The 23,612-nt window shown below is 42.7% G+C and overlaps 1 protein-coding gene across 2 annotated transcripts in view; it reads right to left on the bottom strand.

Annotated features, from left to right (window-relative positions):
- Positions 1–22,720, bottom strand: part of CXADR (CXADR Ig-like cell adhesion molecule) — a 73,090-nt gene extending 50,370 nt beyond the window's left edge. The window contains exon 1 of one of the 2 annotated variants that reach the window (XM_032630955.1): positions 22,471–22,720. In XM_032630955.1, the coding sequence (XP_032486846.1) occupies positions 22,471–22,513 (43 nt within the window). In that variant the 5' untranslated portion in view covers positions 22,514–22,720. The remainder of the gene's footprint in view (positions 1–22,470) is intronic. The other variant, XM_032630954.1, reaches the window with a different exon arrangement.
- Between the last annotated feature and the right edge of the window lie 892 nt (positions 22,721–23,612).

Genomic DNA, 23,612 nt, shown 5'->3' with positions numbered 1-23,612 from the left:
AGCCCACACACCACAACTACTGAAGCCCGCGTGTCTAGAGCCCGTGCTCCGCAACAAGAGAAGCCACCACAATGAGAAGCTCATGAACCGCAATGAAAAGTAGCCCCAACACAGCCAAAAATTAAAAAAAAGAAAGAAAGAAAGAAAGAAAATCTGGAGTCATCCCAAAGATATTAACAAAAAAGAAAAGCTAGGAATAAAAATAAGAATAATTTAACTTCACATTCCAGAAGTCTTGCATATTTCTTTGGTTTCTTGAAAAGGGGTATGTTATGATGGCCTTCATGTCAATTATTACAAAGAACGTATTTGATATTGACTTTTGTGAGAAATGTCAAAGTATGTCAGAGGTTACTGTTTTAAATAGAGAAGATGTTCAATTGTGCTGCTTAATTCAGAATTCAGGAAACTTACATAAAAATACAGTAACATTCAATAATAATTCATGAGAACAATGTTAAAAAATAAACTGGGAAAATCAGGAAGTGGTATGTTTAAGGGACTGATCATGACAAGTATAATTTTGTGTGTGTTTGGTAACAAATACTACACATCAGATGTCTGGGTTAGCAAGTAAGTAACTGGGATACTTTAAACCCTGTTTTAAATGTTGCAAAAATGCAACTGCCAAGCTATTTAGACCATTTCCTTGATCCTAATGCCAATCTGCCAATTTCCTTCTCACCAGGGAGTTGTTTTGGGATTAGCAATGTTTAAAATTCACCTAAATAGGGCTTCCCTGGTGGCGCAGTGGTTGAGAGTCCGCCTCGGGTTTGTGCCCAGGTCCGGGAATATCCCACATGCTACGAAGCAGCTGGGCCCGTGAGCCATGGCTGCTGAGCCTGTGCGTCTGGAGCCTGTGCTCCGCAACGGGAGAGGCCACAACAGTGAGAGGCCCGCGTACCGCAAAAAAAAAAAAAAAAAAAATTCACCTAAATAGTGTTTCTTTCTAGAAAGGAAAAAGAAAAACACTTTAAGTATGTTAACACTAGTTAACTACCCCAACTAGGCCTTTAAATATTGCTGGGGAAGAAAAGAAGATACCAGAAGGTAGACAGAAATTACGCTCTTTGCTGTCTAGGAGTTTTTGTTTAATTCCCATGTGTTACTCAATACAGGATGTTAATATGTACTTAGAGCTAAGAAAATAATACTTACAGTCAGATAATAACAATGAGAAATGACATTAAGTATACTTATTTAATGCTGGTTTTTTCTATGCTGTTTTTTTAAATATCAATTTTCAGCTCGCCACCCCGAATGAGAAATCAAAAAGCAAGTGCCCAGGAAATAAACTGAGACGGAAATGAGGAAACCATCATCTTAACCATAAATAGTAACTAACAGTGACTGAGTACCTATTATGTGTCAGGCACGTTTCAAAATATTTTACACATATTAACTCTTTCAAGCCTCATAACCACTCTGAGAGAGGTACTAATATCATCCCGATTTTACAGTGAAGAAACAGAGACACTGAGAGGTATCTAAGCTACTATGGGAGCAAGATACAAAGCTAGGCAGATTGGCTCCCAAGCCACACTCGTCCTGCAAGAAGTCCACCAGTCAACACCCCCGGACATAAGACATTTCCTTTTAAAAGTCACTACAAAGTAACACAGTGAGTAAGTTATTAGACCCCATTGCAATCACCTTGGTGGAAGGAGGGTTCAGGATTTACACTATTCCTCTCCTATACTAGACTTCCAAGAAGACAGCAGTTTAGGTAGCACATGGTTCAGGAGTTTGGGTGGACCCTTTTTTTTAAACAGAGAAATAAATACCAGACCAGGATCTGTTGTCAAGTTTGTCACAAAAAAGCTCTATCACTTTGGACATGTTGTCTCTCTAGGGCTCAAACATAAATAAACAGTGTTAGTAAATTATGTTTCAGATCTAAATATGCCCATCAATCAAGCAACCAACAAGAAGCCTTCCCTCAACATCCATCCCCTCCCCTCCTTGCACAACTCAAAGGCAGTAGCGACAGTTCTCTGAGTTCACCTCACAGCAAGTGCAGACATTTCTGACATATGAGCAGACTGAATTATGCAAGCAGTTCTGCCCACAAATAGTATCGGCTCTGAAGTCGGATCTGCATTCAAATTCAAACTGAGCTTACCAAATGCTTAGCCAGGGCAAGTTTCTAGCCTTTTAAAGTATTAACATCGGGGCTTCCCTGGTGGCGCAGCGGTTGAGAATCCGCCTGCCAATGCGGGAGACACGGGTTTGAGCCCTGGTCTGGGAAGATCCCACATGCCACGGAGCAACTAAACCCGTGTGCCACAACTACCGAGCCTGCGCTCTTAGAGCCTGCGAGCCACAACTACTGAAGCCCGTGCTCCTAGAGCCCATGCTCCACAATGAGAAGCCACGGCAATGAGAAGCCCGCGCACTGCAACGAAGGGTAGCCACTGCTCACAACTAGAGAAAGCCCACACGAAGCAACGAAGACCCAACACAGCCAAAAATAAATAAAGTCTTAACTTTTTTTCTGTAAAATGGGAATTAGTAGTAACAATGCTTACTTCTTTATAGGGTTTAAATAAAATAATGCATGTAAAGCTCTTAGAACAGTTCCAGCACAACTTGGTATCATCCTTTCAATACGCAGTATCCAGGACCCTCTGGCCTTCTGAGATGGCCCACACTCTGTCTATGGAGTATGCTTCTCTCTAAATAAATCCACTTCTTACCTGTCACTTTGTCTCTCACTGAATTCTTTCTGCAATGAGACATCAAGAACCTGAGGTTCATTAAGTCCTGAGACCAGATACTGAAACCCCTACCAGGTAGAAGAAGTTAACTGTGTGCTGCATACAAGCAGACCAGTTAGAACCGGGTCGATGATGCTGACTCCCAATTACCTCACTACCAACCAATCAGAAGAATGTCCATGAGCTGACCATGCCCTCCTCTTTGAACCGTTACTATAAAACTCATTACCTCCTCCAGGTGGTGATACATAGTTTTGAGGGCATTAGTCCGCTGTGGCCCCTTTTGCCTGGCAAAGCAATAAAGCTATTCTTTTCTACTTCAACCAAAAATAAATAAGTAAAATAGACAGTATCCAGTATGACAACTAACTGTCATCTTCCAAGCCTATCATTCCTACTAGGAAATAAATTCGTGGAGCGTGTTGGGAAGGTGTCATTTAATCTTTTATCCCTCACACTAAGCAGAGCCTTTCATATAGGAAGAACTCAAAATCTGTTATGTAAATAAAGGACACTGACATGTATCTACTAGCTTTGGCAATCAGAACCTCATTGGTGACCTAGGCCAAATCTGATTTATTGACGGCTCGGGGCCTGGGGAGGGTGCAATGGGATATTTCTAACTACAGAGGTGGAAATATGTGAGCAGAGACAGAAAATGACTGCTCTTTTGAGGAACATGGCTCCCAAGGGTAGGAGATAGCAGTGTGCTGTGTGGTCAAGGAAAGGCTGTTTCGAAATGAGAAATGTAGAGCATGTTTATAACTCAAGAGGAAAGAGCAAATAGAATGGGAGGTTAAAATACATAGAACAGAACACTCAGAGAGTAAAGGATCAAGACCCCAGGAGACAACGAGACCTAGAAAACGGGATAAGACAACTTTAAATAAGATTCGAGGGAAGGACATTTCCTCTGTAACAAAGGAGGCACAGAGTATTTACTTAGAATAAAAGAGGCAGAAAAAAATGTGGATAGGGGGGTTTTTGGAGACTGGTTCGAGTCTGAACTATGTGAAGAGGAATGGGAGAAAAATCGAAGGACCACGAATAGCACGACGAGTCCAACAGAGATGAGCTAACAGCTGATGAAGCTGAGCAAAGATATATGGTTTATCATCCCTTTTTTTTTCTAGTTTTATATTTACTTGAGATTTTCCATAATAAAAATGTTTGAAAAAGAAAACTACAATGATGTGGCACTACACACCCACCAGAGCAGACAAAACGAGAAAAGGCTATGTTGAGCATGTGGACCAACTCTCATCTCTATTGATGGGAGTGTCAACTGGTACAATTAACTCTCGTGTGTGTGTGTGTGTGTGTGTGTGTGTGTGTGTGTCTATTTCCTTTTTTGTTTGTTTTGTTTTTTTCTGTTTTGCTTTTTTGTTTGTTTATTTTTTGTTTATTTTTTTGGCTGTGTTGGGTCGTCGTTGCTGCGCCCAGGCTTTCTCTAGTTGTGGCAAGTGGGGGCTACTCTTCGTTGCGGCATGCGCACTCTAGGCGCGTGGGCGCAGTAGTTGCGGCGCACAGGCTTAGTTGCTCCGTGGCATGTGGGATCTTCCCAGACCAGGGCTCAAACCCGTGTTCCCTGCACTGGCGGGCGTATTCTTAACCACTGCGCCACCAGCGAAGTCCTACAATTAACTTTTGAAAATGTTTGGCAGCATCAACTAAAGCTACACAGATGTATGATCTATAAGACCCCAGAAAGCCAGTCATAGTTAGAAAACTGTATGTACGTGTGCACTAAAACAAATGCCTGAGGATGTCACAGCCGCATTTTTCACAACAGCAGAAAACTGGAGGGAAAAAATTTCATTCAACAGTAGAATGGGTAAGTCAACTGTGGTACAGTCACACAATGCGATAACATACAGCAAAGCAAATGAATAAACTAGAGCTACACAATGGGAATAATTGTACAAGCATGATAGGAAGCTTAGGGAGAAAAACTTATAAGAAAAACTTATATAACATTTATATAAAGTGCCAACACTAATCTATGCTGTTAGAAATCAGAAGACAGTGAAGGAAGTGACTGCAGGGGGCATGAGGGGACTTCTGAGTTGCAGGTTATGTAATATACCTTGATCTGGGTGATAACTGTATAGATGGGTCTGCTTTGTAATAATGTTCTAACCTGTAAACTGGTAAATAATGTTTTAAACTGCATGCTATTCTATGTATGAATGTCATACTTCAAATAGAAGGTCTATTTTATTTTATTATTATTATTTTTTTGGCGGTACGCGGGCCTCTCACTGTTGTGGCCTCTCTCGCTGTGGAGCACAGGCTCCGGAAGCGCAGGCCAAGCGGCCATGGCTCACGGGCCCAGCCGCTCCGCGGCACGAGGGATCCTCCCGGACCGGGGCACGAACCCACGTCCCCTGCATCAGCAGGTGGACTCTCAACCACTGCACCACCAGGGAAGCCCAGAAGATCTATTTTAAAATCAATTTAAAAAGAACTGAAGGAGTTAAAGGCAGAAAAGTTATTTTTATTTTGTCTTTGTTAAAAATATGATGTGCTGGGAATTCCCTGGTGGTCCAGTGGTTAGGACTCGGCACTCCCACTCCGGGATCTGGGTTCAATCCCTGGTCAGGGAACTAAGACCCTGGAAGCTGCGCTGTGCAGCCAAAAAGTAAATAAATAAATATATGTGTGTGTGTGTATAAGTATATGTGTGTGAGTATAATATATATATATATATATAAAACGTTCTGATGTTTTATAAATGTAATTGAAAAAGTCTAGCCAAATGGCTAGCCAAAAAGTCTAGCCAACAGTCTCCCTAATGTATGCAGCTATGCATGTGCACTTTTTCTCCAGATGTGCACCCCAGTCCATGAGCAGGAGCAAAGAAACTGGCCTGTAGCATTGATCCACACCAGGAATGCGAGCTGAAATCTGACTATGGGATGCAGGATTAGGATAGAAATTCTGGTTTTAAAGTAACCGGAAGACTAGAAGCAGGGTGGGAGGGGGTAAGGGCCTGGAGATCTCAATGACAGCAAGGTGTGATGAAAATTTGACAAAGCTGGGAAATAGTGACAATAGAGTTCAAGATTTCAAAGGAAGAACTAAGTGTAAGGAGAGGACTGACTGCCTAAGTGAAATGCACAGAAAATCACTGTGATTGAGGGATCAAGGAACTGTGATGTAGAGATGTTTGAAAAGCAAACTGTAGGACCAAAATCCTAAAATACCAAGATATGGCTATGATGGGGGTGGGGGGGGTGAGTATAAGGCAGGGCATTTCATGGTCAGTGTGAGGAAGAAACCAGAAGTTTGGCATAAACAGTGGGCTGAAGGGTTGGTACACAAGGTGAAGGGGGAAAATGATCTGCAGAAGTCAGTGGGTCCCCAAGAGAATAATGAGAAAAACATGGTTTTACATCACATAACACATCTGCTCTGCCTTATTTATTTGTTTTAATTTACTCGAGAATAAGTGTCAGTCTCCCTCCTCCAGATTGAAATGTGCCAATAGTACTGGAATGGCATCTTCCTCATACCTCCTGAAGCACCTATTACAATGTCTCACCCACGTGTACGGATTATGTATTTACCCCCCAAACTTCTTCCACAGGGATTGAGATTCTGTACGAGAAATTTAACATATAACTTAATCAGGACCAGGGAAAGTGTAAATTATAATGTAAAACCAAACGGGGGAGTTAAGAATGTGAACACACAGATAGATTTTCTGTAAGTATCTGTTGAATTGGATTGTGACCCACCCATTCCCCCTTGCCCCTCACAAACACACAGACACACTCGGCTCAGGAAAGCATTCAGCTTTCATTTCTGATTAAAATTAATTCTCAACCACAGGGCAGACAGCAGAAGCAAAAAGAACTACAATCCTGCAGGCTGTGGAACGAAACCACAATCACAGAAAGATAGACAAGATGAAAAGGCAGAGGGCTATGTACCAGATGAAGGAACAAGATAAAACCCCAGAAAAACAACTAAAGGAAATGGAGATAGGCAACCTTCCAGAAAAAGACTTCAGAATAATGATAGTGAAGATTATCCAGGACCTCGGAAAAAGAATGGAGGCAAAGATCGAGAAGATGCAAGAAATGTTTAACAAAGACCTAGAAGAATTAAAGAACAAACAGAGATGAACAATACAATAACTGAAATGAAAAATACACTAGAAGGAATCAATAGCAGAATAACTGAGACAGAAGAACGGATAAGAGACTTGGAAGACAGAACGGTGGAAATCACTGCCGTGGAACAGAATAAAGAAAAAAGAATGAAATGAAGACAGCATAAGAGACCTCTGGGACAAAATTAAACGCAACAACATTCGCATTATAGGGGTCCCAGAAGGAGAAGAGACAGAGAAAGGACCCGAGAAAATAGTTGAAGAAATTATAGTGGAAAACTTCCCTAACATGTGAAAGGAAATAGCCACCCAAGTCCAGGAAGCACAGAGTCCCAGGCAGCATAAACACAAGGAGAAACACGCCAGGACACACAGTAATCAAACTGACAAAAATTACAGACAAAGAAAAATTATTAAAAGCAACAAGGGAAAAATGACAAATAACATAAAAGGGGACTCCCATAAGGTTAACAGCTTATGTTAAGGGAAGAACGTACAACCAAGGCTACTCTCCCAGGCAAGGATCTCATTCAGCTTCAAGGGGCAAATCAAAAGCTTTACAGACAAGCAAAAACGAGGAGAACTGAGGACCACAAAACCAGCTCTACAACAAATGCTAAAGGAACTTTTCTAGGCAGGAAACACAAGAGAAGGAAAAGACCTACAATAACAAACCCAAAACAATTAAGAAAATGGTAATAGGAACATATATGTCGGTAATTACCTTAAATGTGAATAGATTAAATGCTCCAACCAAAAGACACAGGCTCTCTGAATGGATACAAAAACAAGACCCATATATATGCCGTCTACAAGAGACCCATTTCAGACCTAGGGACACATACAGACTGAAAGTGGGGGTATGGAAAAAGATATTCCATGCAAATGGAAATCAAAAGAAAGCTGGAGTAGCAATTCTCATATCAGACAATATAGACTTTAAAACAAAGACTATTACAAGAGACAAAGAAGGACACTACATAATGATCAAGGGATCAATCCAAGAAGATATAACAATTATACATACATATGCACCCAGCATAGGAGGACCTCAATACATAAGGCAACTGCTAACAGCTACAAAAGAGGAAATTGACAGTAACACAATAACAGTGGGGGACTTTAACACCTCACTAACACCAATGGACAGATCATCAACAGAAAATTAATAAGGAAACACATGCTTTAAATGACACAATAGACCAGATAGATTTAATTGACATTTATAGGACATTCCATCCGAAAAGAGCAGACTACACTTTCTTCTCAAGTGCACACAGAACATTCTCGAGGATAGATCACATCTTGGGTCACAAATCAAGCCTTGGTAAATTTAAGAAAACAAATATCAAGCATCTTTTCCGACTACAACACTATGAGATTATAAATCATTTACAGGGGGCTTCCCTGGTGGTGAAGTGGTTGGGAGTCCGCCTGCCAATGCAGGGGACACGGGTTCGTGCCCCAGTCTGGGAGGGTTGCACATGTCGCAGAGTGGCTGGGCCCGTGAGCCATGGCCGCTGAGCCTGCACGTCCAGGGACTGTGCTCCGCGACGGGAGAGGCCACGGCAGTGAGAGGCTCACGTACCTAAAAAAAAAAAAAAAGGGGCTTCCCTGGTGGCGCAGTTGTTGAGAGTCCGCCTGCCGATACACGGGACACGGGTTTGTGACCCGGTCCAGGAAGATCCCACATGCTGTGGAGCAGCTGGGCCCGTGAGTCACGGCTGCTGAGCCTGCGCTTCTGGAGCCTGTGCTCCACAAGGGGAGAGGCCACAACAGTGAGAGGCCCACGTACCGCAAAAAAAAAAAAAAATCATTTACCGGGAAAGAACCGTAAAAACCACAAATACATGAAGGCTAAACAATACATCACTAAATAACCAAGAGATCACTGAAGAAATCAAAGAGGAAATCAAAAAATATGGAGAGACAAATGAAAATGAAAACACGATGATCCAAAACCTATGGGATGCAGGAAAAGCAGTTCTAAGAGGGAAGTTTATAGCAATACAAGCCTACCTCAAGAAACAAGAAAAATCTCAAATAAACAATCTAAACTTACACCTAAAGGAATTAGAGAAAGAAGAATAAGCAAAACTCAAAGTTAGCAGAAGGAAAGAAATCATAAAGATCAGAGCATAAATAAATGAAAGAGAAACAAAGAAAACAATAGCAAAGATCAATAAAACTAAAAGTTGGTTCTTTGAGAATATAAACAAAATTGATAAATCTTTAGCCAGACTAATCAAGAAAAAGAGAGAAAGGACTCAAATCAATAAAATTAGAAATGAAAAAGGATAAGTTACAATGGGCACTGCAGAAATACAAAGCATCTTACTACTACAAGCATCTTACTACTACTACAAGCAACTCTATGCCAATAAAATGGACACCTGTAAGAAACAGACAGATTCTTAGAAAGGTATAACCTTCCAAGACTGAAACTGGAAGAAATAGAAAATATGAACAGACCGATCACAAGTAATGAAATTGAAACTGCGATTTAAAATCTTCCAACAAACAAAAGTCCAGGACTACATGGCTTCACAGGCAAATTCTAGCAAACATTTAGAGAGGAGCTAACACCCATCCTTCTCAAACTCTTCCAAAAATTGCAGAGGAAGGAACACTCCCGAACTCATTCTATGAGGCCACCATCACCCTGATACCAAAACCAGACAGAGATGCTACAAAAAAAAGAAACGTACAGACCAATATCATTGATGAATATAGATGCAAAAATCCTCAACAAAATACTAGCAAACAGAATCCAACAGCACATTAAAAGGTTCATACACCATGATCAAGTGGGATTTATCCCAGGGATGCAAGGACTCTTCAAAATACACAAATCAATCAATGTGATACACCATATTAACAAATTGAAGAAGAAAAACCATATGATATCTCAATAGATGCAGAAAAAGCTTCTGACAAAATTCAACACCCATTTATGATAAAAACTCTCCAGAAAGTGGGCATAGAGGGAACCTAATAAAGGCCATATGTATGACAAACCCACAGCAAACATCATTCTCAATGGTGAAAAACTGAAAGCATTTCCTCTAACATTAGGAACAAGACAAGGATGTCCACTCTCACCACTATTAGTCAACATAGTTTTGGAAGTCCTAGCCATGGCAATCAGAGAAGAAAAAGAAATAAAAGGAATACAAATTGGAAAAGAAGAATTAAAACTGTCACTGTTTGCAGATGACACAATACTATACGTAGAGAATCCTAAAGATGCCACCAGAAAACTACTAGAGCTAATCAATGCATTTCATAAAGTTTCAGGATACAAAATTAATGCACAGAAATCTCTTGCATTCCTATACACTAACAATGAAACATCAGAAAGAGAAATTAAGGAAACAATCCCATTCACCATTGCAACAAAAAGAATAAAATACCTAGGAATAAACCTACCTAAGGAGGTAAAAGACCTGGACTCAGAAAACTGTAAGACACTGGTGAAAGAAATCAAAGATGACAGAAACAGATGGAGATATACCATGTTCTTGGATTGGAAGATGACTATACTACCCAAAGCAATCAACAGATTCAATGCAATCCCTATCAAATTTCCAATGGCATTTTTTACAGAACTAGAACAAAAAATCTTAAAATTTATACGGAGACACAAAAGACCCCAAATAGCCTAAGCAGTCTTGAGGGAAAAAAACAGAGCTGGAGGAATCAGACTCCCTGACTTCAGACTACACTACAAAGCTACAGTAATCGACAATATGGTACTGGCACATAAACAGAAACATAGATCAATGGAACAAGATAGAAAGCCCAGAGATAAACCCACGCACCTATGGTCAAGTAATCTATGACAAAGGAGGCAAGGATATACAATGGAGAAAAGACAGTCTGTTCAAAAAGTGGTGCTGGGAAAACTGGACAGCTACATGTAAAAGAATGAAATTAGAACATTCCCCTAACACCAGACACAAAAATAAACTCAAAATGGATTAAAGACCTAAATGTAAAGCCAGACACTATAAAACTCTTATAGAAAACATAGGAAGAACACACTTTGACATAAATCACAGCAAGATCTTTTTTGACTCACCTCCTACAGTAATGGAAATAAAAACAAACAAATTGGACCTTTGCATAGGGCTTCCCTGATGGTGCAGTGGTTAAGAATCCACCTGCCAATGCAGGGGGCATGGATTCGAGCCCTGGTCCGGAAAGATCCCACATGCCACGGAGCAACTTAGCCCGTGTGCCACAACTACTGAGCCTGTGCTCTAGAGACCATGAGCCCCATCTACTGAGCCCGTGTGCCACAACTACTGAAGCCCATGCACTTAGAGCCCGTGCTCTGCAATGAGAAGCCACCACAATGAGAAGCCCACGCACCACAACGAAGAGTAGCCCCCACTCACCGCAACTAGAGAAAGCCTGCATGCAGAATGAAGACCCACCACAGCCAAAGATAAATAAATAAAATAAATAAATTTATTTTTTAAAAAATAAACCACCCAGTCAAAAAATGGGCCAAAGAATACATACAGATGGCCAAGGGGCACATGAAAAGCTGTTCAACATCACTCATTATTAGAGAAATGCAAATCAAAACTACAATGAGGTAGCACCTCACACTCGTTAGAATGGCCATCATCAAAAAATCTACAAACAACAAATGCTGGAGAGGGTGTAGAGAAAAGGGAACCCTCTCACACTGTAGGTGTGAATGTAAATTGATACAGCCACTATGGAGGTGCTTTAAAAAACTAAAAATAGAATTACCATATGACCCAGCAATCCCACTACTGGGCATATACCCAGAGAAAACCATAATTCAAAAAGACACATGCACCCCAATGTTCATTGCAGCACTATTTACAATAGCCAGGTCATGGAAGCAACCTAAATGCCCATCGACAGATGGAATGGATAAAGATGTGGTAAATATATACAATGGAATATTACTCAGCCATAAAAAGAAACGAAATTGGGTCATCTGTAGAGATGTGGATGGTCCTAGAGTCTGTCATACAGAGTGAAGTAAGTCAGAATGGAATTTCTATATTCCATTAACATGGAATCTAGAAAAATGGTACAGATGAACCAGTTTGCAAGGCAGAAATAGACACAGATGTAGAGAACAAACGTATGGACACCAAGGGGGGAAAGCGGGGCGGGGGTTTGGGGGGAAATTAATTGGGAGGTTGGGATTGACATACATACACTAATATGTATAAAATAGATAACTAATTTAAAAAAATGAAAACCCTTCCATAAATAAATAAAATTAATTCTCAGTGAATTGAGGGGAAAGGAGTACGCCACATTTCTGTTCAACTCCAGTCTGAAGTTAAGAGGTCTAAAGAAAGAGCAAAGCACACATAATGGAATCCAAGTGTTCGAGGGTATCAAAAATGGAATTTTCTTATACAACCTATCTGTTCAAATTAGCATGCAATCATTTCAGCCTTTCTAAATAAAAGTTTTGTTTTTTTAAGCCTTAAAAAAAAAATTAAGTCTCAGCCTGTTTTCAGTCTATGTAGTGTATTATTTCCCCCATGTTCTCTAATACAGAGATGCTAATTTCAGAAGTCTCTGGCAAAACAAATGCAAATAGGGTATTTTGCATTATGGGTAAAGCAGATCCGTTGCCATAGTGAATATTTTCATCACCTTCGTAAAATAACATGTATTGCTTCATTTTAAGAAATCTGCCTTTGCCTCCTTGTTCAAAAACGACCTCAGGCTCTCTTTTCTTCCTTTAATTAACATGAAACAGGAAAAGTGAGTACCTGGCCAAAACAACAAAACAAGCAAAGAAACTCAGGTGATGTGTCTTATAAAGATGAGATCACAGGAAAAAAAAAGCAGACATAACAGCAAAACAAGCAAATGTTACCTACTTACGGAAAATACTGAAGTTAATAAAGAAAAGGTTAGTTACAATAAAAAAAAAAAAACCCTGTTGTAAGCGTGTCTAACTGTTGTAAGATTGCCTCAATCTTGGCATGATTTCCTTTCTAATATCCCAAAATAAATTCAAATTTCCTAGCAACCATCACCAGGGACCACTCTATCCTTACTTTCAATCTTTCCATAAATGCATTTATTCCCCCCATAGGCAAGCTAAAAATATTATTTTGTCCATATATTTGTTTTTTCTACCTTATACCTAAAATATAAATGCATATAACTACCAAAAAAGGACAGCTTTTTTGCACACAAAATATAATTTTGTGTGCAACAAATGCTCTGATGATTACAAGAAACTAACAAGAGACATTATTTAACTTGCTGTCAACGGGAATACTGTGATACAAATAATTATTTTAGATAAAATCTCATGAGAGCAGTTCCAAAGACACTTTCCATTTGACAAAGCTGTTTTGATGGCACACCACACCCATGCTATTTTAGTTAGTGGAATGTTCTGAAACTAAGTATGATGGAAGGTGACTGGAAACTAAAGCTCCAAGTTCTAGACCTGTGCTGACCAAAAAGGGTATCTGCTAGCCACACACAGCTACTGAGCACGTGAAATGTGGCCAGTGCAAACTGAGATGTGCTGTAGGTAAAATACCAGATTTTGAAGGCTTAGTATATAAAAAAAAAAATCTTACTGATGTTCAACTTGACTACATATGGAATTAATATTTTGTATATATTGGGTTAAACAAAATATATACAAATTGATTTCACCTTTTCCTTTTCACTTTTAAATGTGACTACCAGAACATTTTAAATGACATATGTTTCTACTAGGACAGCATTGTCTTGGACCAATGCCATAATTTATTGAACTTAAGGCCTTGGCTTTACAACTTGATTCCTTATTAAAAAAAAAAAAAAAGGTGTCCTTCCTACCCATAGGCTGTCAGGAGAGTGGATTCAAATGAGATGCATGTGAAACTGTCTTTAAAAACACAGTAAGATCACTTTTCTAGCCCAGAGTTACCAGCTCATTCTAAAAGTATCAGATTTCACAGTGTACAACCAAGTAGGTTAAAGAGTCTTCTCAATTCTTACTGTAGAACTATCCAGGGCACAAAACACTTGAAGTTTCTGTCTGGTCCATTAAAGAAAACCCCCATGGGAATAGTCTGGTATTCAAGAGTTCAAAGCACTCTTCACTGGGGAATCTGAGAGACTGAGGAGGGTCAACTAGAGTCACTCTAACAATTCAACAAAGATGTGGCTCAACACGTTTGATTTCACCATATCTGCATATTCCTTGAGATTCCTTGAGAGCATTTTTATCTGTGCAACCAAACCATACTTCCTTTGGAGAAACCTGTAAAACTCACACAGGGACTCCCCTGGTGGCGCAGTGATTAAGAATCCACCTGCGAATGCAGGGGACATGGGTTCGAGCCCTGGTCTGGGAAGATCCCACATGCCTCGGAGCAACTAAGCCCGTGTGCCACAACTACTGAAGCCCGTGTGCCTAGAGCAGCCCTGGGGCTACCCTGGTGGCGCAGAGGTTGAGAGTCCGCCTGCCGATGCAGGGGACACGGGTTCGTGCCCCGGTCCGGTAAGATCACACATGCTGCGGAGCGGCTGCGCCCGTGAGCCATGACCGCTGAGCCTGCGCGTCCGGAGCCTGTGCTCCGCAACGGGAGAGGCCACAACAGTGAGAGGCCCGCGTACCGCAAAAAAAAAAAAAAAAAAAGAGTAGCCCCCGCTCGCAGCAACTAGAGAAAGCCCGCGTGCAGCAACAAAGACCCAAGGCAGCCATAAATAAATAAATAAATAAATAAATAAATAAATAAATAAATAAATACTCACACAGAACATACAGTTACATGATAGGGAAGTGAAAAAGTAATCATGATTAGTTATGTTGCTTCTTCCTGAAATCTAAAGTTTCATTTCTTAGAAGTAAATGAAACAGCATTCCCATTCCAACCTGTAAAATATCTCTGAAAGAATGAAAGTGATTTAATAGTCTGTAAAGAAATTTGCATTGTCTCAGTATGTATAAACATTGGTTAATGTGACTATTAATCCTTTTCTCACCAACTATCAAAGGACAAACTGAACCCTGCCATTGATCTCACACCTACCCTAAAAATAGACTGTTACTATCTCCTTCCCTTATCCTACCTTCCCTTTGTCAACAGAGCAGGCAATAACCTTTTCTACCAGCACCCTGCCAATTAAAATAAACCGCAAATACTGCTGAGTCAAGCTAAGGCCTTTAAGGCTTAAACTTTAATTGGCCAGCTCATTATTAGAAACCAGAAAGGGTGAGTCAATGAGGGAAGGGAAAGCCTACAGAAAAGACCAGTGGGAAAGCACAAAAGAGGTAAATGTTCCTTTAAGTCACCATTTTGCCACTGAATACAGAAACATTTTCAACTTCCTTCCCATTTTCTTTTACCTGGAGACAGTAATGGATTCAACAAAGTGAACAAATTACAAAGAATATCAATAAATGAGCCCCAAGAGATCACCAAACCATAAACTACCAGCCTCCTGTACAGACCACTTCACTGTGCCAAGGTGAAGTTCTCCCATCCCCCTCACACTCCACCATTTGTAATTTCAGCCCCACTGAAGAAATTAAGTAGAAAATAAAGGAGCCAGGGCCAAAAAAGGTTACTGCTCTTTACTTCCACTTAGCATCATATTCTTAATAGAAACCAACCTAATTCCAAAACCAATCTAACAATTATTCTAGAACATTAGATTTGTTTTCTTTAAAAAATGCAAGGAAGGCACTTCCCTGATGGTCCAGTGGCTATGGCTCTGAGCTCCCAATGCAGCAGGCCTGGGTTCCATCGCTGGCCGGGGAACTAGATCCCGCATGTGCGCCGCAACTAAAGATCCCACGTGCCACAACTTAGACTGGCGCAGCCGAAATACATACATAAATAAAATAAAAATGCTACATAAATGACAGTAAGATAAAGCCATAAGCTCATTTCAGTTAGATAATTTTTAATTATTTTCCAGGTTACCTTAATAATTAAATAATTTTAAAATTATTTTAACGTTCGCATCCATTACCTGCTGCCCACCAAATGAAGCAAATCAAAAGCTCCCAGTCTCAATTCTTGCCTTTACTTAGTTACACGTGATAATGATTTGAGTACGACAGAGGAAAGGCGGAAACGAAGGGAGAGGGGAGAACAGGCTGCAAGCAGGGGATTAAAATGAGACTGGAGTGGTAACATAAATTCACTCCAATACTGAACGCATGGCAGGGCTGACACACACAAAGCTGGCCTGTGCAGGACACCGAGCCCAGCCCTGCTCACCTCTTCAATGATATACCTTTTCTTGATCTTCAGATACTCTTTCCCTTCCAGGTCTTTTCTCAAGCCAACAAACAGAAATTCCTGCCTATTACATCTTTCCCCATTTATTTCCTCACTCAATGAAAAACCAATTATGAGGCTACTTCAACCATCTTAAGAGATGGTGGTATACACTGAGGTACGCTGTATCCCTCCAGGAGTGGCTGGAGGGATACAAGTGACTTAGAAACTGGGTATAAGCTGGGGAGAGAATAGGAAAAGTCAAGTAAGGTATCCAGATTTTTGCCTGGGCATTTTGGTGGCTGAAAATGCCATTTAATGTGAGAGAGAACAGTGGTTTGGAGACTGGTTCAACTGGTGGTACCTGTGGGAAGTCTAAGCAGAGCTGTCAAGTGAGTGGTTTGACATTATGGGCAAAGCTTTGGGAGAGTGAGACAGGAAACAGACTGGAGGCTGTAAGGACATAAATGGTAACTGAAGCCAGAAACTGACATTTAAGTAGAGGGAGGAAAGTGGGCCCACAAAGGAGAATGAGGAACAGCTCAAGGAGGAAAGAGATTAGTCAATAGAGCCATTCTCGCTAAGAGGTTTAAGAGGTTGAAGGTGTGACATGTCCACTGGATGCAGCCACAGCGGCCACTGCGGTTTCACAGGAGTAGAGTGGGGTGAAAATCAGATTGCAAAGGGTGGAAGAATTGATGCATATGAAGGAAAATAATGGAGTCAACAAATCCACTCCTTCAAGAAATCCGGTGGAGAAAAGGAGAGACAGGCAGTGCTGAAAGAGGGATATAAGGGTTGAAGCCATGTCCGGAGGGATATTTAAGCTTTTTTAAAGTTGATGGGATCCCTACATAAGAGATGGGATGAGACAGTGACATCCCCTGGGAAGCCAAAGGGTTCAGAGTCCCGGAATGAGTGTAAAGAGGAATACACTGTTTTAAAGAATGATCATGTGAGCAAGGTTCTATGTCTGGGAGGTTGGGAAGTTAAGAGTTCTAGATAAACAATGAAGACCTACTGTATGGCACGGGGAACTGTATTTAGTACCTTGTAATAACCTATAATGTAAAAGAATCTGAGAAAGTGTGTGTGTGTGTGTGTGTGTGTGTGTATGTATATATACACACACACACACTGAATCACTTTGCTGTACACCTGAAACATTGTTAATCAACTAAACTTCAATAAACACACACACACACAGAGGTTAGAGTTCTTATCTTCTGGCTTCTACCTTCTCCCATGGAGTCTGCTCCTGTCCCCAGGAATGAAGGCCATACGTGCAACATGCACTAAACCAACTGCAAGTGCAAAGTAATCTCTTATTCTCTACTTACCTGATGCCCTCTCCTCAATCTCTTAAAATCTAGCTTTACTCTCAGTACAGGTACTGTCCTCCCTCTGGATTCTATCACTTCCAAAATGTTCTCAATAATCTCCTAATGTAAGACCCACTGGCCTCATTTCTTCATCAGTTTCTGGGACACCCTCATCCTCTAGTTCCCCTGCACTCTCCATCACTCCTTACTGTCCCCGGTTCCTCACCTCCTGACTACTTGTTAGATGTTGATGTTCCCCAACATCACATTTCACCTACTTTTCTAGTCCTACCTCCTTTTCCTGGTTAACCAGACACAGATGCCACCTATCAGCAGTGATGCTCAATTCTGTATCACCCATCTTTGCCTCTCTCCTGAGATCCAGTCCTTTGCTTAAGTCTTCTTACTGGGTATCTTTCACTTCCATTCCCCTCAGGCACCACAAATACAACTTGTCCAAAGCTCACTGTCATCTCCCTAAAATTTGCTTCTCTTTTCTTTACTCCCTATAGATTAGTGACATGATCATTCACTCAAGCCAGAAATCTTACTGGCTCCCTCCAACTTTTTCTTGCCACTCATTCAATCAACCAGATACCAGGTTCCTCTGCATCTCCCTGAGAACAATTTTCAGATGAAACAAGAAGCCCAGCACCACTCTGCTGTATTTCAACAGGGACTGCTTGTGTCCAGGTCATCCCAGCTGGATTAATGCGTTAGATCTATTGGTCCTACCTGCCTCCAGAACTGCTGCAGAGTTCTACACCATTCAAGAGAATAAATCTCAGTGTAGAACCTCACTTCTTTAACACCTCCACAAGCTTCTCAGCGCCAGTCTTGGGGGATCCTCTCCTAAGCTCTCGGCACAGTCTCTGGGTCTCTGTCCACCCAAAGTGTACTCAGCAGTGACATCATGTGTTAAAATGTAAACTCTCAAGCTCCACCCCACATGCCCTCATAATGACTCAGGTGCACATCAAAAAGAGAAGTGTTAGTTAGATGCCTTATGCGCACTGAACCCAAGGCACATTATCCCTTTCAGATCTCCATCTGCTGGGAATGTTCCACCAAACCTTTTGCACCTTGCAAACACCTGCACTATTGTAGGGGCATCTAGCACAGCCACAGTATACAGTAGGCCATAGATATCTGAATGACTGGATCATTTAATCAGTTAATTAATGGTAAGTTCAGTTGAGGACCTACAGAGTCTGAGGTACTCAAGTGCATTCAGATGGGATGCTGAATGTTAGGCAGCTGGAAATAGTGGCCCAGAATTCAAAGGAGAGGTGAGTTGGCAACATTTTTAAGTCACTAGCAACAATTCTGAGTGTACAGTGATGGACAGATGAAGTCACCCAGGTTTAAGATGGAGACTGAGAAGAGGGCTATGGGTTAAATCATGGGGGAGGCTGGCATTTAAGGGACCTATTGAAGAAGGTAGTGAAGGGCAGGTTAATAGGTGTCAAGGAGCTCTAAAGAAATAAGTGGATTTGGCACGTGGTTATTGATACCTTTGGCAACTGAAGCAGGTGAGTTGAGACAGAATAATGAGGTCAGAGATAAAGCAGAGGCTTAACTTCTAACAATGGAATGAAGTAAGGCTAGTGGAATGATCACTAGTGGAGGACCATCTTTATTGGATGAGAAGGGAAAGAGATATAACTGATGAGAGCCATATCATATACATAGGCCTATTGGCAAAGAGGCTGAAAACGTTCAACCGTGCAACATTTGCCGAACACTTGCTGTCTGCCAGGTGCCACAAGCTAACACCGGGACTGTAACAATGAACAGCAGCACAGGTAATGCCCCTGCCCTCTGACCTAGTGCAATGAGATATATTGGGGAATTTTATGGAAAGCCCCACAACAGATAGGGTAATGAGTCAATGTTGGGTGGCTTGCCTTGGAGAAGGGCAACTTTTGCCCTGGTGGTGGTATAATGACAGGAATGTATTAAGAGAGAGGCATATGAGGGGATAAAGTTCACATCTAATAATCTTCATTTTTTTCAAGTAAAGGAAAAAACACCAGGTAAAGCAAAACAATAAACATTTCCCACTATATCAACTGATACAGTGGGATTCCCGTTCTTGACACAAGCAGCAACTGAAGCACAGAGAACAGGGTCCTGCTGCCACTGCATGGCTAACAAGTGGTCTGGAGACCAGAATCACTGGCCAGTACTTTGCTTTCACTCATATTGACACTGTGAAAAGCACAACAGCACCCCAAACTTTAACACTGTCATCCCCAGGTGACAATGATGCTGCTGCTGGGTCATGGGCCATTTAAGCTTACAACACCAGTCTAAGCCCTGGATCCTCGTGCTCGCAGAGAGACTGAAAATATTCAACTAAGATCAAGAAATTAAAAGGCTAATAATAAAAGCCTTCAGTACTTGGCACAGGGTCAAACCAACAGCAGGTTCTTAATAAATGACAGTAACCAGTGATACAAATTTAAGATGTCGATTAGAGGTAATCAAAGAGGAAAGTGGCAGCATAGTGATAAGAGCAGGGGTTCAGAAGGAAAGTTGTGACCTTGGCGAGTAAAGTTATACAACCACTTCATGCCTCAGTTTCTCCACTTGTACAGTAGGGATCATTATAATACATATATATCCTCCAGGGCTGCAAGGTACATTAAACGAGTGTATGTAAAGCCCTTAGAACAGTGCCTGGCATTTAATAACTGAGTAATCAGGGACATCCCTGTTGGCACAGTGGTTAAGAATCCGCCTGCCAATGCAGGGGACACAGGTTCGAGCCTTGGTCCAGGAAGATCCCATATGCCGTGGAGCAACTAAGCCCGTGCGCCACAACTACTGAGCCTGCATTCTAGGGCCCGTGTGCCACAACAACTGAGCCCGCGTGCCTAGAGCCCGTGCCCCGCAACAAGAGAAGCCACCGCAACGAAGAGTAGCCCTGCTCGCCACAACTAGAGAAAGCGCGCGCGCAGCAACGAGGACCCAACGCAGCCAAAAATAAATAAATTTATTTTTAAGAAAATAACTGCATAATCAAGGCTTTATTTTTACTACTACTGCTACTGCTCTACCACTACTGACACTACTATTACTAGTGGTACGACTTGCTACTAGGTAGGAGATAAAAACGCATCAATAAGTGTTCCATCAGCAACCAGAGTACAACAGAAAACTCTACAACCCACATAGAGACAGCTCTAGAGGAAGATCTACTAATAGCACTGCAATTTTTAATATGTAAGCCTCCACCTTGTTTTGCCAATTGTAGAATCCAATAATGTTACCACCCAAACTGAGTTCATGGCAATAAATTTCTAAGATGTCAAGAAGTATCTGAAGAAATACCCAAAGCCATACATCAATTACAGTTTTTGAGTTGTTTCCTAAGCTGGAAAATTGAAGTAAAATAGTTTAGTTGAAGCCAACAGTCCTTTAAAGAGATGTTCACTGTACCATAGTGTACAGTTTATGAGCAGAATGACTCTATATGTATCAAAATATCCTAGGATGAGATTGTGCCTACCAAAGTGAGGCATCCAGAAAAAAATGAAATCCAGACAATTATCCTGATATCCCTGTGGGTGGGGGTGGGGGGGAATCCTCTATATGGTTTATGTTCTTCCACTTCTCTGCTCTAGATATAGGCTAAAACATTTTTTTCCACAGAGATCACAATGTTCTCAACTTCTACTTCAGTTTAGTCCTTGACCAAAACAAGGTGTAACGTTATCATGTAAAATGGTTACTGACTCTTAGCTTTTCTGGAAGCTTTACTTTGGAAATTTCAGCCATGTCTAAATGATATGTATTAAAAAGGTGGAGGTAATGCTATAGACTCATATCGAAGATTAGATTTGTTAACAGAATGTTGATCCCATGAGTAATGCTCACAGCTGGGGCATCCAACAATGGAATTAACATTTCAACAGGAAGCAGAGAGCCATCCCAACAGAAAGGACCACTCGATCCAGCTCTAGAGCGCTTAAAATATTATCCTTCCGGAGGCTACACAAAGTGTGCTTCCTAGGGTCCCACCGATGGATTTTTTTGTTGTTGTGGTTGGTTTAATGAATCCTTTGGTTCTAAAATGCTTACTTTGACAAGACAGTATCAGTTGGTTAAAGCACAGACATGGCAACAAATCAGTTTTTTAAAGATATCGAACGATTATGCCTTATGTCCACGCAGTTTTAAATGCCCTTTTACCCTCCCGAGAAAGGCGCAGTCGAACATGTATTACTTGGCGAATCCTTTCGAAATTCCCTGTACAAGTCATCATCAAAATGAATCAAAACATTATAAACTCAAAACCAAGGTTACTAATTTCTCCTCTGCACTTTGCCCCACTACTGCAGAAATCAATACTGCATTTTTGCAGGAATCTACTTCTGATTTTCCACAGTCCACTTCGTCAAGTTACCGTCTAGTTAACAGCTCGTGCCTGGGCTCGCCTCTTCCATTCGACCAAGAATGCCCAGCCTACAGTTCGTTCAGTGCCTCTTTCCTAGAGGTAGCTTGGACGATCTGAGGCACTGAAAAGCTCAGTGTCCATTTAATCATGGCGTTTGTAATTCGGTCTCCTGGCTTGGACTGCTCGACACCTGAAAACTCGCCGCCCAAGACTTTTGAAACCGGGTAACCCCGATGGAAACGACACCGCGGCTAACAAGGGAAAGGGCAAGAGCAAATAAAGCAAAGCCCGCACCCGCGGCAAAGAATACTCTGGGAGAGACGCCAGGCGCAGCCGGCACGCCGCGCCCACCCACCCGCGCCCGGGGAGCCCTCTCCACCGCCGCCCCACATCCCGGGGCTCGGTCCCCCACTCCAACGCCCCCCCGGTACCCCACGGCCCCGCAGGGCTCCCCTCCCAGCGGCCCCACCCACCTTCGGGGCTCGCGCGCCCGGTCCGGCAAAATCACCCCGGTGCAATTCCGCGCGCACCGCCACGACTGCCGCAGCGCCCCCAAATCGCGCCCGCCCCCTCCCCCAAGCCTCATTGTTCCCGGGTGGCAGCAGGCAGCGAGCGCCCCAGGGTTGGCCAGGCAATAAAGACCCGAGGGACCGATCTGTCCCCCACTCACCCGCGACTCCGCACAGAAGCACGAAGCGCAGCAGAAGCGCCATGGTGGCGGCCCAGCTGTGGGCGACGACTGCAGGTAGGCGGCTCTCACCCGGGGTCTCAGTCACCCGGCTCCCCGCGCGTTCCCGACCCGCTGGCTGCGGCGGCACCTCGCAGCCCGGTCCCACCCCGCCCTCGCTCGGCAGGTGAAACACGTCACTTCCGGTAGTAGCGAAGCCCCGCGGCGCGCGCCGTCCCTGCCAGGCGCGTGGGGTTGCTATGGCAACCGGGAGCCCCCCGGCGGTCTGCCCTGGGACCCACGCGAGTAAGGAACTCCTGCCAGCGGAGCTCGGGCGTTGACGTGCGCCGGCAGCCACTCGCCCCAAGCCTTAACTCGGATCCCCCCCTCAATGCCTTCAGTTAAATTGGGTTTGTGCACGTGGGTCGGGCCAGCCCCTCTCCCCAGACGACTGAAACGGCTATCGCACCGTGGCTTAAAGGCAAGGCACGGGACAAAACTCGCCCACCTGCGCCCGGACCCTGAAATGCAACTAAAGCAGTCAGCCCCGCCTGCACTTACCCCACCCTCCCCTCAGGGTAGTAGGGGTGGGAGCCTCCAGCCACGCCTACTATCTCTGGATGTTTGCTGCTGCGGCGGGCTCTTCCACCTAAGGCCCTAGAGGAAGACAAGTGGGCAGCCCTGGCATTTGCTCCCCTCTCGTAGAGTCCTTTCAGGCTGATGTAGAAGAAGGCTAGAGAAGGCTTTTCCCCATCTCCAGTAGTGACTAAGCTAATTTGGGATATACCCGGATTGGGCTTCCTCCCTTGTGTTTAAACGTTATTCCAGCTCTGAAATTGGCCAACAAGGACCAGTGAGGTTGAAAAGCGGGTCTCAGTAGGGACGGTTAAAGGCTTGGGGCGCGGGGCGGGCGCGGGCGGTAGCTGGGAGACCAGGGGATTAGAGATCTTGAATCTCGCAGAATCTCCCGGTCAGCCCTGCAATGTCGCTTCTGCCTCCTGGTGCCCTCCATTACTTGTTCTTCGTTGGTCTTTCCAGATAACGTTTATTTATATCTGCTGAGAGACTTTGGTGTCTTAGTGAGGAGAGAAGCAGTATTGTGCAGTGGGTAAATTCTTGGGCTCCGGAATGGGGTAGTAACTGGG

The sequence above is a fragment of the Phocoena sinus genome, chromosome 4, assembly GCF_008692025.1.
Source record: "Phocoena sinus isolate mPhoSin1 chromosome 4, mPhoSin1.pri, whole genome shotgun sequence".
Lineage (NCBI taxonomy): Eukaryota > Metazoa > Chordata > Mammalia > Artiodactyla > Phocoenidae > Phocoena > Phocoena sinus.
The sequence above is the reverse complement of the archived record's forward strand: the minus strand, read 5'-3'. Positions and strand labels throughout refer to the sequence as shown.